Source organism: Xenopus laevis, chromosome 7L (genome assembly GCF_017654675.1).
Source record: "Xenopus laevis strain J_2021 chromosome 7L, Xenopus_laevis_v10.1, whole genome shotgun sequence".
In the NCBI taxonomy this organism is placed as follows: Eukaryota; Metazoa; Chordata; class Amphibia; order Anura; family Pipidae; genus Xenopus; species Xenopus laevis.
The window spans coordinates 92,006,459-92,024,260 of NC_054383.1; the positions used below are offsets into that span (position 1 = coordinate 92,006,459).

Here is a 17,802-nt window from a genome sequence, read left to right on the forward strand (position 1 = left end):
AAAAATGACAGGTCCCAATTACTTAACTTTGTAACAATATAGTAGTAATACAAAGCTTTGTGGGAATAGGAGTCTGGGCTGGAGGAGATCAGACTATTGCCTCATTGTTTCAATGGTACATGGAAGTAAGCAATACAACGCCAGTATCTGATCACAGTAATGGTTCCTTTAGCTTTAGCTTCCCTTAAATCAGACCAACTGGAAGCGTATTTTTTTTAAAGGATTTCTCCAGGTTTGCATACAGATGAGGAGAGGGTCTTTTTGCCTCAAACATGGAACCTCAATACCATCTCCTCATTTGCTGATCAAATACCTGCACAACACAGATGAGTCCCAATAAAAGTTGTGATCTGCAGCTAGGTGCTCATGCACAGTGACCGTAATGAATGCCTGCATGTTTTGACTGGTGATCAATATAGTACTGCAGACTAAAACTTGAGATGATTGGATGCCTGGGAGTTGGAGGCCTGCTCAAGGAGAATAATGGCACACATTGAAAGTTAAGGCCCCCATACACGGGCCGAGAAAAGTTGCAGACAGACCGGGTCTTTTCGTTGATGTGGTCCAGCGATTTAACCGCCTGTTTGGCCTCCATTCTGATCCGATCGTTGGTCCCTAGGGCCAAAGATCAGATCAGCCCAATATCGCCCACTTCAATGTGGGCATATCGGGGAGAGATCCGCTCGTCTGGCAACATTGCCAAAAGAGCAGATCTCCCTGTGTATGGCCACCTAAGGCACAGACAGACAGTAAATAGTTACAGCCTCATGAACAGTCAGATATTCTATAGACAGAGGTAAATACAGAGTCAATACCGACAATGCAATGAAGCCACTGCACAGACTGCAAATAACTACGGTAAGTACAGTTGATACTAATGATGGGTAGACAGTAAGACAGGTGAAAGCCACAAAAGTAAGCCTGAACCAGAAAGTCTGAAAACCTGTGTCTTAGAGGAAAAAGTGTTGTAAGTGTTTCAAACTCATATATTTTCCTTAGGCTTCTCCAGGGGCAGAATGATTAAACCATCTATGCAGCATGGGTTCACTAAAACAATTTCTAGTCTAGTTATGATGGACTAAAGAGCCATTGAAGTAAAATACTACCATTTCCAATGTAACTTTCTGTTTATGAGCCATTTGTAAACACACATAGACATGACCTTAGAGCCATAAAAAATCTGTAGAATTCTTTCATGGTTTTGCTATTTTTATTTTTTTCAAGAAAATGTTTGTCTCTATACCTTTTACACAGGCAAGACTACAAGAGCATGCACTTTATTTTAGCTTAAATTATGCTCTCACTCAAAGCAAGCAAATGACATGCCTCTGCTGTGTGACTTTCTGTTGCCCTATCTCATTTTTCTCTCATCAGAACTAATATGGTCATTTTGGTAGGAAATATTGCGTCTATGTTTTACATAACAAGGACTCCTAGCAGAGAGTATCAAATGTTTAATCATAATGGTGTCAGGATTACTGTATTCTTTTCTTCCTGTTGTTTCTCATTGGATGTTGGGTTCAGATCTTGAAATTCTTTCGAGTCCACTGTCTCCTCCAGTCCATTTCTTTTGGCCATAAGCTGACTGACCTCCAGGAATGTCTTGCCTTTAGTTTCAGGAACCACAATGTAAATGAAAATAAATGTAGCCAAGCAGATTGCAGCAAATAGGATGAAACAGTAGGAACCCAATCCTTTCTGTTACAAAATAGTAAAAATATCAGTAGGGCTATGTTCTATAATATAAACTTATATATTATATAAGAAAAATCTGAAGAGTGTATATGCTGTCATACATCAGAACAAATGCTCTAGGTTTGGTTACAAAAGGGGGGGGGGATAAAAACTGCTGAATATGCTTGAATAGCAAGAGGAAAATGGATGGAAAATAGCTTAAATTCCCTGTTATAGCATAAGAGAAAGGCATATTTTAGACATAAGACAAGGATGGGCAGTCTCAGAAAGGAGAGAAATACCGTAGAAGTATAGAAGTATAGAAAAATTAATAGGGATAAGTACAGAAAGACCATGAGGGCAATTTGGAGAGTCATGGTTGGTAGGCAGATGGCGAGAAAAGGGGTGCAATGTAAAAAGGGACAGGTATCAAGAGAGCTTTTTACTCTGAATATTTAATTCATAATATTTGAGTAATAGACTTGTAATGAAGGTAAATTTGAGGAACATACACATACCATAAGGAATTCAAAGATAAGCCCAATAATAAAGTTAGACAGCCAATGAACACTTCCTGCAATCATAAAGGCTGCAGGGCGGGAAGCCTGCCGGAACATCTCAGTGGTAATCACATAGGGAATGGGACCTGGATACAAGAAAATGGTTAGTCTAATGCATGCACATAACATATGTTAATAATAAACAAAATCAAATTATAAATATAAGTTGTATGGTTATGTTTGACTGCACACTTGGTATGGTGAGACCATACTTAAATATTAAATAAAATATTAAATTAAATATTGTTGGAGTATTTCAAATGAAAGTAATTAGTGAACAAACTATATGACTATACTCCAGGCTACATGCATTTATGTTGGCTATAGTACTGCCCACTTATTTGTATCTAGTGCTGCTGCTGTAGTATTTGTGAATGGCTATAAGAATGCTTTTGAATGACTTGAAGTAGAGAGAAAAAACAAATGTAAGGCAGGAATGGCACTTACTCGGACCAATGGCATGGCCAATAACGTAGATAATGATGCAGGCAATGCTGAGATATGGCATCCATGACACTGTTGTCTAAGGAAATATTTTGTTCAATAACAACTCATGTATGTTTTGCAGTTATAAATTGTATATAAATACACACATGGACTATTATCTATCTATCTATCTATCTATCTATCTATCTATCTATATATCTATCTATCTATCTACAGTATCTATCTACAGTATCTATCTATCTACAGTATCTATCTATCTATCTATCTATCTATCTATCTATCTATCTATCTATCTATCTATCTATCTATCTATCATCTGTCTGTCTGTCTGTCTATCTATCATCTATCTATCTATCTATCTATCTATCTATCTATCTATCTATCATATCTTTCTTTATATACAAATATAGTATCTTGCAATGTATTCAGATTATTCACTAGTCTAAACAGCAACTCCTACTCCTGATTTTTTGCTTTCTGTGACTGCACTGGAAGTTACAATGATTTTTTTAATGTGACATATTTAGTAAAGAAATCTCATAAATATAAAAATAAAAACTATTCTGGTTGCATAAGTATTGTATCCCTACACTTTAATATTATACAGAATCACCTTTTACTGCAGTAACAGATTATCTCCATGATTTGGCCCATTTTTTCAGGCAGATTTGCTCCAGGTTGTTGAGGTTAGTGCTTGTGCATCTCAATCCTAGAGATTATCAGATAAACTGAGATTATTAATATAGGGCTGTTATACTCTGAGCTTCACCCAATCTTTGTGTTTTTAGCAGTTTGAAAAAGGTTGTCTTTCAGTATTTCTCTGTATTTGCGCCATTCATTTTTCCTGCTATCGTAACCAAAATTAAAAGACGTAAAACTGTTACTGCTGTTTAAGTATCTCTGCAAAATATTACAGTGAGGGGTTTAAATACTAATGCAAATTGCATATTTCAGTTTCTCTTAAATGTAACATGGAAAATGTTTACAGTTTCAGTGTTGGAGATGTTATTGGATATAATGAGAAATTGCCAAGGGTCTGAATACTTTACGCACACATGCACACACACATAAATGCACAGACAAAATCATGTGCGGAATGAAAGATTCCTTGAGGAGACAATTATGGACTTGGTGTTGGAGAGACATATGCAGTTGGAACATAGAGAATAAAGCTGGCCATAGATGCAATCCTCGATTCGTACGATTTTCGGACCGTGTGTGGAGAATCCCAACATTTTTCGTGTGGCGGAGATCGATCGTTTAGTCGATAGGACAGGTTAAAAGATTTCTGTTGGCTGTGGGTAATATCCCGATCTTACGATTTTCAGAGGGAGACTGTCACTAGCTTTGGTTGGACATAACTTTCGTACGATTGCTGTCAGCGGCAGAACATAGGCTCATCTGTTCTTTTGTACTTTATTTGATCGGAATGGTCAGTGGCAGGTCGGGAGATGGGGAAGTCCGATCGTTCGATGATTCGTATGATTGGATCTTTGCGTCTATGGCCAGCTTTAGAAGAGCTTATATCTGCTGGCTATGCTAAAGAACACGTTAGCCTAGAGCAGTGCTGTCCAACTTCTGTGGTACCAAGGGCTGGAATTTTTCTGGCCTATGTGGTGGAGGGCCAATAATGGAAGCCAGTGTTAACCACTCCCTGCTTTTAAACCACACCCACTATAAACCACACCAACTTTAAACTACACCCATGTTACCACAAGAACTTTTAAGACCATATCCACATTAATTGTGGTAGCACACCAAAAAACCAAATGGTTGGTGCGAACTGAAGGGATATCACTTATCACTCATATGTGATAAATATAAGTCATATTAAAACATACCCTTAAATCCATATACCTCCTCCTCCCCTGTGGATAACACAGAACCCACAGCACATGATTATACACCTTAAGGGCCCCTAACTACAATTTCAAATGCTAACACACCCTACAAGGCTTATGTCCCACAGGCAATGTAGGCAGAGGCGCTGCACCAACGAGGTGAGTTGAGAAACCACTAGTTACCAGGGGAGTCAAAGTAAATACGAATTTACAGTTTTCAAACACAATTGCGCTCTCTGCGCTAGCCTCCTAGACCCCCCCGCCATCGTGGACCCCCTCAACCCCCTCCATCGCATAAAGGTGAGTGCGCGGGGGCGGTGGCAGCAGCAACAAGGAGGGGGGCTAGGATCACCCCTGAATGTAGGGCAGGCAGAATATGGTACACACAGGGAGCATAGGGCAAGTAGAGTATAACACACACAGGGAGCATAGGGTAGGCAGAGTATGGCACACACAGGGAGCATAGGGAGGGCAGAGTATTGAGCGCACAGGGAGCATAGGGCAGGCAGAATACAGCAGGAAGCCTATCAGGACCACTCTAAGATGAACAGTTCATACTATGCTACATACAGTGACACAATGCTGGTGCCCTTACAGAAGTTTACATAAGATGTGAACAATGTGGGCACGTTCAGTCTGGGTCTGAGGTGTGAACAGTACAAGGCTTTAGGGGTATGAACACAAGAGGTGTCACAGGTGTGAACAATGTAGGAGTATTACAGTCTGAATTTGAGGTGTAAACAATACAGGGCTAGTTAATCTCAGTGCTGATACATTTCAAAATTAACACAAGGTAAGCAGTCACAGCAAGTAGACTTTCATGTCAAGGGGGGGGGGGGTCACAGGCCACCAGTTGGACAGCTCTGGCCTAGAGGATAAATCCTCTAGGCTCTCCCCAAAAAATATATATACACTTGCAAAATGATGCCCATATGCCAAATGTTTGTTTTTTTGCATAGAATTCAATGCATTTCGGCGAATGTTCACTGTTTCGTGAATTTTTGGCGAAACGGATCATATTCGCCCATCACTAATTTCTGGGGTTTAAGTCCCTCTTCTTTGCACAGTGGGTGGAAACAATAGAATAAGGTAATGGAGGGGTTGATTGTGAACCTAAAGACCGCACCAATTTTTGCATAAGCCCAACTGAATTAGTTTATATAAAAAAGGGATTTTTTTCCTTTTCAAGGGGATGCTCACTTATATTCGATATATACTCTAAACAACAGTTTTCATTAACATATTTCCAATCAATTATCACTTAACTTAAAATGGATCATTTATAAGTTATTGGCCTCATTAAGTAACGATTATTGCAGCTCTACTGATCCAAACACTGTCTCCTAAGGTTGAAAAATCACATTCACAAACTACTGCACATGCCCTTCCTGATTATTTACATATAATTGATCTGATTGGCTAAATTGTGTCTAATGTTGACAGCCAATCGGGTTAAGGATATGCAAATGACACAATTTGGAAGGGGCATTGCACAGCATCACTAGAGGGATGTGTAGCTGCTACAGGGTCTGATGTAATCCATAACAGGCTGCATTACTGGCTTAGCCAGGGGGTTGGTGGACCCATTCAGAGGGGAGAGCAGGGATTTAAGGATGTGCAACGGTGCAAGTAAGAAGGTACCAAAAGCTCTGCGTTTATTTTATTTTATTATTTAAAAATGACATAAAATTGCATTTATGACATATATGAGAAAAACTGGTATTTAAGAATATGTTTAGTAAAGGTGATCATCCCCTTCAATATTTCCCATGTTGAGATTTTCATGTATTCCAAAGTAAAACAGCAGGCCTGGTACTGATAGGGTATTTCAATGATCTCTATTACCCTTTCAGTTCTAAATAGTAGTTTGGTAAAGAAGTAAACCTCCTTAGCTGTCTAAGTAATAGGACCAAAAAATGAGAGTAGCTGTGCAATGCAGTTTTCTACATAAGATTTAAAAAGACTTAATGATACGTATTCTAACAACTTTAATGTCTCCTGTAACTCACTGCTGCTTTTGCACACTAACTGTTCTGTAGTATTACTGTAATAAAGAAATGCCCCCACCTGATACACCAAAGCGATGGTTAGCACAACACAAGCGATGCAACAAGTCCCAAAACCTGTGAGCAGCAGCACTCGTCTCCCCCAAGTATCAACAATAAAAATCTGGATCCAGACAGACAAAAATAAAACAAAAGTGTTAAGAATCAGATACAGCATTTTAATTAACAAATGCATTTTTTAAAAATGGGGAATCTGCCATTCCTGCTTACTCACCATTAGTCTGGTATCAGTTTTCATGTATCCAGTTCTCATTATTAGCAAATAATATGGAAAATTAATAGTTATTCTCTTTAATTGTTTGTGCATTTGCCCTGTTAAAGCACTGAGGAATAATTGCACTGATTTCAATAAGTCAAGGGGTTCATGGTTATATGGAAACCCATTATGCATAAAGCTCCGAATTACAGGACAGCCATCTCCTATAGACTCCATTTTAATCAGATAATTCAAAATTTTAAAATAGATTTCCTTTTTGTGGTTAATAATAAACTGGAACCTTGTACATGATCCCAACCAATATACAATTAATCCTTATTGAAGGCAAAATAATCCTGTTGGGTTTGATTAACGTTTAAATGATTTTTTTGTAGACTTAAGGTATGGAGATCTGAATTATGTAAAGGCCCCATATCCAGAAAACCCCAGGTACCGAGCATTCTGGATGACAGGTCCCATACCTGTATTAGAGAATTTCAGCTGCCTGGAAGCAATGAAATATCTGCAATAAGCAATGTGTCCATTTGTGTGTTTTTTTCATTCAGAGGATATTATTATAATTTTAAGGGATGCTATGCCCATTTATTATACAACTAATTAAGGACAAATGCACACACATAGTGATTCTGGACATTTAGTTGCTTCAGTGGCAGGAGAGATAATGCATGTAATCGCTCCATAATAACATAGTAACCATAGTAATCGGACTAGTCCCTGTTATATCCCCCGCGCCTCTTCTTCAGCGTGAACAACCCCAACTTATCCAGTCTTTCCTCATAGCTAAGATTTCCCATAACCTTTAACCAGCTTAGTTGCCCTTCTCTATACCCTCTCTAATGCAATAATATCCTTTTTGGGCACTGGAGACCAAAACTGTACTGCACCTAAAGCTGCATGGTGCCAGCCACTGTCACTAGAAACCACTGACCTCCACATTTTCCTGCAACAACCTTGGAGTGATCTTAAATGCTTATGTGTTGTTTAATAGCATTAAAACATAAATGAAATGATTTTAAATATACAGACATTACTTACTGCAGCCAGAGTCATGACTACGTTGACAGATCCTGTTGCCACTGTAACATATTGAATGGTTTCTTCTTTAACCCCAGCTGATTTATATATACTGTCTGCATAATAATACACCTACAAAGAACAGAGGAATAAATACAGGGGGCCATTATGAAATTCTAATGAAAGTGAAGTCATCTGCCCCTAAACTGGACCCTCAAAACTGTTACTTTTTTTACTCTTTGAGCAGTATGTGTTGGGAACAATAAAATGATTTGGGGGGGGGGGGGGCTATACTGCCAGTTCATATTGGGCAATAGAGTAACAGTGATCTTGTCCCAGTTCACAGGGCACAGTTAAATAATATTCACCAAAAATGTATATCCCAAGGCTCATAATGCATAAAAGTCCACATTTATTCGATTAACATATTACAAAAAAGTAGTACATACTGACTTTTCACCCCATGAAACCCACTTTACACATTTCGTACCCTCCAGTACTTAATCATAGGTGGGACCCAGCATGGCATAAGTGTATGCAGGACTACATTAGGTGGCCAAAACACATGTGCCTGCCTACATCAGAAGTCATTCAAAAACACAATAAAGCTCCAAAAGCTTCATTTTTCCCATATATGGCTCACCGCATTTATTCCTGAAAGCTGTTGTCCCATGTTCATGACAATAATGGAGATGAGTTGCCATCGCAGGTTGCGAAAAGTACAAAGGTTTCTGACTGATAATTGGCCCTCAGCCTTTTCTGATTGGTCCTCCTGATACATCTCCCTTATCTCACCATCCACATCTTCCCATCCTCTTAGACTCTGAAGAGCTTTATTAAAAGAGCATGAATGCTTTATCAAAACTAAATATATTCATATACTTATATCAACTAGTGTTTCAGTTGCTTTATATTATTTATTTTTTATAGTATTTCTAAAATTGTTTAAATTGCAATGTCTGGTGTTTCAGTCTGGCAGCTCAGCAATCCAGGTGCAGTCTCTGAACTGTCATAAGTGGCTACATTAGTTGTAGTGATATGTGGGCAGGTTTATCCCCAGGTCAGTTGGGTTTGGGCCCACGCACGCACGCACGCACGCACGCACACACACACATACACACATACACACACACACACACACACAGTGAGTTTGGGCTGTGACCTAAGTATGCTGCTTCCGGAAGTATCTTTTTATAGACTTCTGCCTGCCCACCCCACCCTATCCCCTCTCTGACATCAGGTATATAAGGGGAAGCGGAGCGGTGGGTTAGGGTCGGATGCGGGTGCAGAACGGTCGGTTAGGGTCGGGTGCAGGTAAAAATTTGACTAATATGCCCGAAACCTGCAGTTGGGGTAGGTTCAGGCCAACAAGCACACTTGCCCGGGGGTCATGGGTGGATTTCGACAGAACTTTTCCTTCTGTCCAACCTGCCCACAAACCTTACAATGCCCCACTTCCATCTCCAACAGCCTATATTTATTTGTATAAAATTAAAGGGTTGGTTCAACTTTAAATTAACTTTTTGTATATTATAGAAAGTAATTTTGACCCTAGCAATCAGATAGCTGCTAAAACTTCAAATTGGAGAGCTACTGACAAGAAATAATATAATAATAAATAATATAAACTACAAATAGTAAAAAATGAAAACCAATTGCAAATTGTCTTACAATATCACTCTCTACATCATACTAAAAGTTAACTGAAAGGTGAACAACCCCACAATCCCCCAGTTTGTCATGCTGCTTTTGATGACAGTCTATTGTAGTGCCAGTCTAGCAGCGTCAAAGCACTTCAGGTGACAAATGAACAAAATTTACCTTTCTTAGCTTTGTCCTCATTACCCTTGTGTAGCAGTGTGTATCTTGGACTCTCTGGGAAGAAGGGCAGGAAGATGAGCTCCAGTACTGCAGGGATTCCAGTAAGCGCCAGTAATATTGGCCAACCTATAACACAGTTAAAGATTAGAGAGCAGATATGGTATAGGTTCTCTGAAAATATATAATTGCGGTCTGCATTCCCACTGGATTGCTTTTTGGACAAAAATTGGAGATGACTTCACAGCTTGGTGGAGGCGATGGATAAAAAAAGTTTTGATGTCTATAAGGACACAATACTCTGAATGTGTATATGTGTGTGTTAACCAGTGAGTCTCTGACTCTTTAAGTGTTTAAAGTTTAAAATGCACATTATTTCAGAGAAAAAGTGTGTAAATGTGAGGTAGATAAGTAGATTCTCAATCAAAATACATTACTGCATAATAACTGCATGTATTACCGGTACTTTAAATTGATTGCAATATATACAGTATACAGAATATCCATTCTGAATTGTGCCAATAGAGTCTAGAGATCCATTTCTGCTGCATGTAAAAGAGTCTGCCCTGAATCTTACCTAGTTCTTTCATATATATTATTTTTTATGACTGGTTAGTGTGTACCTATGGTCAAGTTATTTTTCCTTGAGAGGTTGAGAAAACCTTTTTAGTAAATCTAATTTAATGGTCCTTTAACGCATGATTTTAAACCACAGTACTTTTTCTCACCTTCTGCATTTCCAAGAATGTATCTGATTCCAAAAATCTGTGCCATTAAGATGCCCACTGTTATCATCAACTGGGGCATCACTCCTATACCTCCTCGAAGATTTTTTGGAGACATTTCACCCATGTACATTGGGACAACATTAGAGGAGAGACCTGTTGCAGATAAGATATTTCAGTTTCATGAAAGGTAACATGGCTATTTTATGGTTATTTATTACAAGTAATGGCTTACCTGCACAAACTCCTATCACCAGTCGTGAGGCTATGATTACTTCAAATGTTTTGGCCACTACGCTGGTTCCCATAAGTATTGCTGGGACAATGGAGAAGATATTGTTCAACAGCAAAGTACCTTTCCTAGAGATATGTTAATATATATACAGAACATTAGAAATAGGATTTCGATAATTTTATCTGTTGAGGTCCTTTTTCAGCTTTAACCTTAAATTGCAAAGCAGTGTTTAGTCTGAAAGGGATTTCCTACAATCTGCTGTTCAGCCATATAGCTTTAACAACTAAGGAGCATGTTTGACTCAACAATTTAGATAAACTAATAAGTATTAATGATGAAGATAATTCATGGTAACCATGGCTATTTAAACCATTCTGTCCTCTGCATTCTAACCATCCTAAACAAGTCTGAGATGCTGCTTTATCAACAATTAATTAGTGTGAAAACTCATGAATTCAAATTAGGTCCTACACTTGAATGATTGATATTTATTAAGCACAGAAATTAGAAAATCTCAACCTATAAACTTGGCATCTAAAAGAGTTCATGAGGCAGCTCCTACAATGTTGCCCCCAAGCAATTACTTATTCTTCGCTGGAGGGGGGAGCCAGGGGGGGGGCGCATCGCTAGTACCAAAGTGCAATTGTGTTCTCTCACACTAGAAGAACCAAAATTCAGCCCATAAATTTACCAGGATTTTGGTCAGAAAATGAATGATTTCTGCGCAGTGGTGTAACTAGATGTTACTGGACCCCACAGCAAATGGAATTTAGGGCCACAAATGTTGATAATTGGCTTATTCTACCCAGATATAAATTAAAATTGCTCATTAATTAGGGCCTCATTGGGCCTCCCACACTCTGGGTCCCCCTGCAACAGCAGGGTCTGCTTCCTCTGTAGTTACGCCCCTGTTTTTGTGTTTCTCCACTGGTATCAAGGGAATTCATTAACACCAATTATAGGCTACTTTCATCAATTATAGGCTACTTTCAGGGGTATATAGATTAATCATATACATGTATATAAAATCTTCTGGAACATGTATTTACCTGCCTAGTTTGCTGACCAGGGGACCCACCATTAAGGATCCAAAAAAACCACCCAGTGGGTACAAAGACACCGTAAGAGACCATAAGAGGGTTATGAAGGCATCATCCAAGGGTGAACCCACACGCTCAATGTTAGTGCTGTTGTAGAAGTCTTTCATAAACTACAAAGATAAACAGTATGCAGACATTTGAGGAAACGTGTCAAAATGGCTGTATTTATGCATTAAAAGTTCCAGCTTAAAATGAACACAGAAAAAGAGAGGCAGGGAAGAAACTAGGGTAGGCTAAAGGGTGTGTGGAATTTATACACCTTTTTTGTGTACAGAATTATAACTCTACGCAAATAAAGAATCAAATTTGTTGGGTTGAATATGGATGGTTCAAGCTACAAAACGCAGTGAGCAATGACAGGAAAAGTGTCATCCTACTACGTTGGGACACTGGGCAGCAAACTGGAAAATGAGGTTCAATGTTGATAAATGCAAGGTTATGCACTTTGGCAAAAATAATGTAAATGCAAGTTATACACTAAATGGCAGTGTGTTGGGAGTTTCCTTAAATGAGAAGGATCTTGGGGTTTTTGTAGATAACATGTTGTCTAATTCTGGGCAGTGTCATTCTGTGGCTACTAAAGCAAATAAAGTTCTGTCTTGCATAAAAAAGGGCATTAACTCAAGGGATGAAAATATAATTATGCCTCTTTATAGGTCCTTGGTAAGGCCTCATCTGGAGTATGCAGTTCAGTTTTGGACTCCAGTCCTTAAGAGGGATATAAATGAGCTGGAGAGAGTGCAGAGACGTGCAAATAAATTGGTTAGAGGGACGGAGGACTTAAATTATGAGGGTAGACTGTCAAGGTTGGGGGTTGTTTTCTCTGGAAAAAAGGCGCTTGCGAGGGGACATGATTACACTTTACAAGTACATTAGAGGACAATATAGACAAATAGCTTTTTACCCATAGAGAGGATAGAAAATTGGAACGAATATTGTTAAATAATAATAAATAGGAAAATTAGACCCACATTTAAGATACACTGGAAATTATACCTAGCACAAAGGATTTAGAACTAAAATGTAATCTGCTGGAAAGTTGAACTCACTGGAGAAGGAGAATTCACGGAAGCCACATTGTATCCATATTGGAAAGAAGATCCAAAGGTTGCAATCAGTGTCACCACGACCAGTGTTGTTGTCAGCCTCTGGGGAATGCCATAGAAAGGGTCAGAAAGGCCTGATAGTGAAAGCAGACTATTCAAGGGCCAGTTACACCAAAAATGACAAATACTTTATATAAATGTATAAATTATACAATACTTACTGTATCATATCCACTTAATATATTTATGTACAGCATCTACTGTATACATCAAATATATTTTGGCGGTGTGCTTTTGTGAAAAGGTTTTTATGTAAAGAGTTGTGTAAATGTGTTGGTACTTTATAATCGATGTATATAATGCCTTATTAAAATAATCTTAGGAAGGGGCTCTGCAAAAAATTGTCACCTGTCACCTACTTTATTGGCATAAACCTGCCCAACCTGTTCATTGCTACTGTATGCCTACATTAATTTTGTGGTTTAAATACAAATGACATACAGGTATGGGATCTGTTATCCAGAAAGCTCCGAATTACAGAAAGGCCGCCTCCCATAGACTGAATTTTATCCAAGTAATCAACATTTTTAAAAATGATTTCCTTTTGTTTGTAATAATAAACAGTAATCCTTATTGGAAGCAAAACCAGCCTATTGGGTTTATTTAATATTTACATGATTTTCTAGTAGAGTTAAGATATGAAGATCCAAATTACGGAAATATACATTATCTGGAGAAACCCAGGTCTGAAGCATTCTGGATAACAGGCCCCATGCATGTATTACATTTATTGGAACATTTACTTGTAGTGTCAAACAAACACATTTTTCAGCGTATTCCCCAATCTTTATAGTAATGGGCTCTCCTTCCACAGGTCACACCGTATAGACCTCAAATATCCTCAATCGAAAATGGTGAAGGAAGCCATAGACTGCAGAGCTCTGCTGCTTAGTGATTTATTGTACACACGACATGTTTCAGATCACATGGACCCTTTCTCAAGTGTAACAATCACATGGTCAAAAAAAATCTTATAGCCTTAATTACCACACAGTGCTGCTCCTCCCACCAGTTATCTCATTAGTCCAAAGGTAGTAGTAAAATGTGTAAAAAATCAGTAGAAAATGTAAAACGTCTAAAAAGTCCAGGAAATCCCCAGTGAACAGGTGGTGTCCAAGTACCAAAGTTTCATGTCCTCAAATTCAATCTGCAATAAAATCCAACATCATCTTATTCATTGCAAGACGGGCCAACCCCCCTATTATTTGATTAAAAACAATTCAATATAAGTATATACACATGAAAGGCGGTACTATCCATTTCTGGATCTACCTGTCCTATTAATCGGAAACTACATGCTTAACTGTGCCTTTCCACAGAAGTTCTGGTAAAATACATTGTTTTATTATTTACACATTACTATACGATTCACGTATTAAGACAATACCTTTTTCCCTTACCTTACCCCCAGCTGAGAGGATAGGCATCATTTAATATCTGAAACAGACAGGATTTTAACATTACATTTCTTATAAAAAGCATTTTTAACTCCAGGCGTCATTAAGACCTACTGGGGCAAGTGAATTTAATTTTGAAATCCATTTGGCTTCACATTGTAGCATCTTTTGCTTGAAATTACAACCTTGATTTAATGGTTGTACTACCTCGAGGACCACCCATTTCAGTTGCCAGTGGCTATGTTTTGCCTCATTAAAATGTTGGGCTACCGTCATATCTGTTTGAGATCCTTGTTTATAATTCCTTATAACCCCTTTATGCTCCTTAATCCTAGTTTTCAGATTTCTCATTGTCTGTCCCACATAGACTAGGCCACACGGGCACTTGAGCATATATATGACCCCTTTAGATTCACATGTGGCATAGTCGTTCAAATTGAGTTTCTTTCCTTGAGTGGGATGATTTATACTTGTCCCTTTAATTATCGAAGCACAGCAGAAACAATTCGAAGCACGGTAAAGTACCCTTTTTTTGTACTTGCAAAAAAAGGGTACTTTTCCGTGCCTGAATTGTGTCTGCTGTGCTTCGATAATTAAAGGGACATGAAACTTGGGTACTTGGACACCACCTGTTCACTGGGGATTCCCTGGACTTTTTTTTCCCTGGACTTTTTTTTTTTTTTTTGAAAGAATGCTTTATTCGTTTTAGAGGGGAAAAGGGGTTGGGGAGGGGGGAGGAGTTGAAATAAGAACAACAAACAATAAAGTTACAATCAATCATACAATACAGTCTGCATTAGTTTTCTTTCATTACATCTTTAACAACAGTGTATTTATACAGTACACGTCTTAGTACCTATGTGGTGAGGGTTACTTGGGTATGTAAGCGGGGAATCTGCGGCTCATGTTCTGGGTGCGCCTCTAACCATGGGGTCCAAATTTTCTCAAACTTATCGGGACATCCTCTACTTTCATAAGTCAGCTTTATATTAACCAGGTTTTTGCTAATAAGAGAGAAGCAATGTTGTATTGTGGGTGGATGCGGGGACATCCATTTCATTATCAGCGCTTTCTTAGCATAGAATAGAATTGTTTTAACACATATTCTGGATTTAGCTTGAGGGAGTAGACCCTCAACTATGCCCAGTAGACACACCTCTGGCGTAGTTGTGCCCGGGAATGCCAAATGGTCACATAAGTGCTTCACAATTTTAGCCCAGAATCGTGAGACAAGGGGGCATTCCCAAACCATGTGATAAAAAGTAGCGTCAGGCTGTTGACACTTAGGGCATTTTGCATCCGGGGATCTACCAATTTTTTTAAGTTTCACTGGGGTGATGTATAAGTGGTGAATAAATTTAAACTGGATGAGCCGATCTCTAGTTGCGATCAGAAAATCATAGAGGCCTTCTGCAGATTCTACCCAGTCATCTGGGTCTAATGATGGTAGTATTTCTTGCCATTTCCGTTGAGCCTTGTCAAAGGGGGCTTGGAAGCAGACTATTAGTGACCTATATAGCCTAGATACCAGTTTTTGCTTATCCGCCTCCCATAGGGTCTCTTCAAACCTGGGGGAGTCTTAAGTAATTTGTAAGGAGGAGAATTGTGCACGAAATGCACCCCTGAGTTGGAAGTATCTAAACCATTGTATGTTATGTTGGCCTGTGTTTTGTTTAAGCTGATCCAGAGTGGGGAATTTAGAGTCGACTAGTAGGTCCCTGAGGAATCTGATACGTAACTGGGGCCAGTAGTGAAGGTCTGGCATCTCTTGGAGTTGGGGAAGGTAGGTATTCCTCCAAAGAGGCAGGTGGGGAGACTTAAGGGGCATAGTCTTGTGCGAAATTTTACATGCCAGTTTCCATGCATGCTGTGGGGTAGTGACTGTGGTTGGCAGTGGGTCATAGTCCCGCAGGTTTCTATAGGGGACATTACGAAGCGCTTCTAGCGAACCTAGTAGCGTGCCCAACACTCTGCTATTGGGATCGTCTTCTTCAGGGTGAAACCAGGAGTGGATATGGTAGAGTTGGCCTGCTATATAGTAAAGAAACAGATGTGGGAGCCCCAGACCCCCCCCTGTCTATGGGAGCAGTTAAGGCAATCCAGGACATTCTGGGTGGTTTTTTCCCTGGACTTTTTACATTTTCTACTGATTTTTTACACATTTTACTACTACCTTTGGACTAATGAGAAAATTGGTGGGAGGAGCAGCACTGTGTGGTAATTAAGGCTATAAGATGTTTTTTGACCATGTGATTGTTACACTTGAGAAAGGGTCCATGTGATCTGAAACATGTTGTGTGTACAATAAAGCACTAAGCAGCAGAGCTCTGCAGTCTATGGCTTCCTTCACCATTTTCGATTGACTTATTTGTAGTGCTTGGGACCTGGAGTTCTCCTGACATTTTAGCGTTCCATGCCTTTAAAACAATGAACATAATAAAAAACAAATAGGATTGCTGGGCAACAACATAATTTAGCTAGTTCAGTTATTAACTAATGCAAAATACTAACTTTTCATTATGGCTAACACTATGCCATACTGAACTTTATTTATGGCACCACTACCTTGACTGCAATAAAATGCAGCTGAAAGCAAACCTGTGGAGTTCTGGTGCGCTTCCGGTACAACTATACAGGGCAATGGACGGGTATATTGTGTTACATTAGAATAATGTGAGTTGGAGAACAGTAGGACGCACCCTGTGTTCAAGCATATCTCTCCCACAGAAAGGGACTTGTTAAACATGGACATTAACTATTGCCTATGTATGTACATGTACACACTACTTTGCACAGCAAACGATGAGTGACAGGCACCCCATACAGATGTCTTGGCGCCATTTTTTTACCCTATATAAACCCCTAACACTTGTGCACTGTTTTTCCCTGACGAAGGCCCCTGTGTGGAGCCAAAATGTTGGACCACCAATAAATCTCCACTTTCATTTGAACTATTGACTTGCTGTATTACCTCGGAGTGCTGTCAATCCTTGCATTTGTCTATATATATATATATATATATATATATATATATATATATTTTTTTTTTTTTTATATATGTATATTAGGAATAATTACCACATAGAAGAAACATTATAGTGACCTTAGTACTAGAACTTCATCTGATGGCATATTGGAAGCATCATGTGTGGTTTTATCAAACATCCAACATTAGGGCTAGACAGACAGTCTTTCTATAGTGACCAAGCATTTAGAAATTGCCAGTTATCTGATTTCATGCCTAAATGACTAGGCATTATTATTGTTTATAAATTATAATAGAACCCATCAACTTCCATTACTTAGTATAAATAGGCCATGTATGTGGCATGAGAACTCTTCCAAGCTATTAGAATAAGGCAACAACATCAGGACAACGTGCTCATCCTTACATGACTGTTTCCTTAATATGTATATGTACCATATACTTTTCTTTTCTTGAATGGAAAATCATTTTCTGTTGCCCTTGATTTACTCACCCCCTTCCTCTCATCTGGCTCCTCCTTTTTTTCTTGTGATGCCATGGTCTGTACGTGCAGCCCCTAAACTCTCCAGTCCTTCTGATCAGAGCTCTGCAACAACACAGAGAGAGCAAAGGAAGA

The 17,802-nt window shown here is 38.9% G+C and overlaps 1 protein-coding gene across 2 annotated transcripts; it reads right to left on the reverse strand.

Moving 5' to 3' along the window:
* Positions 1-1,326: 1,326 nt before the first annotated feature.
* Positions 1,327-17,802, reverse strand: slc2a5.L (solute carrier family 2 member 5 L homeolog). 2 transcript variants are annotated; one of them, XM_041569336.1, is made up of 13 exons: positions 17,680-17,743; positions 13,791-13,950; positions 12,747-12,845; positions 11,647-11,807; positions 10,598-10,722; positions 10,366-10,518; positions 9,641-9,766; positions 8,463-8,650; positions 7,841-7,951; positions 6,590-6,691; positions 2,682-2,757; positions 2,193-2,320; positions 1,327-1,698 (listed from the first exon to the last, which is right to left on the reverse strand). In XM_041569336.1, exons 4-13 carry the CDS (start codon positions 11,802-11,804, stop codon positions 1,459-1,461), a joined length of 1,407 nt encoding a protein of 468 aa, XP_041425270.1. In that variant the 5' UTR covers positions 11,805-11,807; positions 12,747-12,845; positions 13,791-13,950; positions 17,680-17,743; the 3' UTR covers positions 1,327-1,458. The 2 variants fall into 2 exon arrangements, with proteins under 2 accessions (XP_041425270.1, XP_041425269.1); XM_041569335.1 differs by lacking the exon at positions 13,791-13,950 and having other exon boundaries at positions 17,680-17,802.

Coding starts and splice junctions, on each gene's coding strand:
- slc2a5.L (XM_041569335.1), bottom strand. CDS start 17,724: ATGGCATCACAAGAAAAAAAGGAGGAGCCAGATGAGAGGAAGGGG. Junction 2,321..2,681: donor TGGCCATGCCATTGGTCCGA/GTAAGTGCCATT, acceptor TCTTGTATCCAG/GTCCCATTCCCTATGTGATT. Junction 1,699..2,192: donor TTATCTTTGAATTCCTTATG/GTATGTGTATGT, acceptor ATTTTGTAACAG/AAAGGATTGGGTTCCTACTG.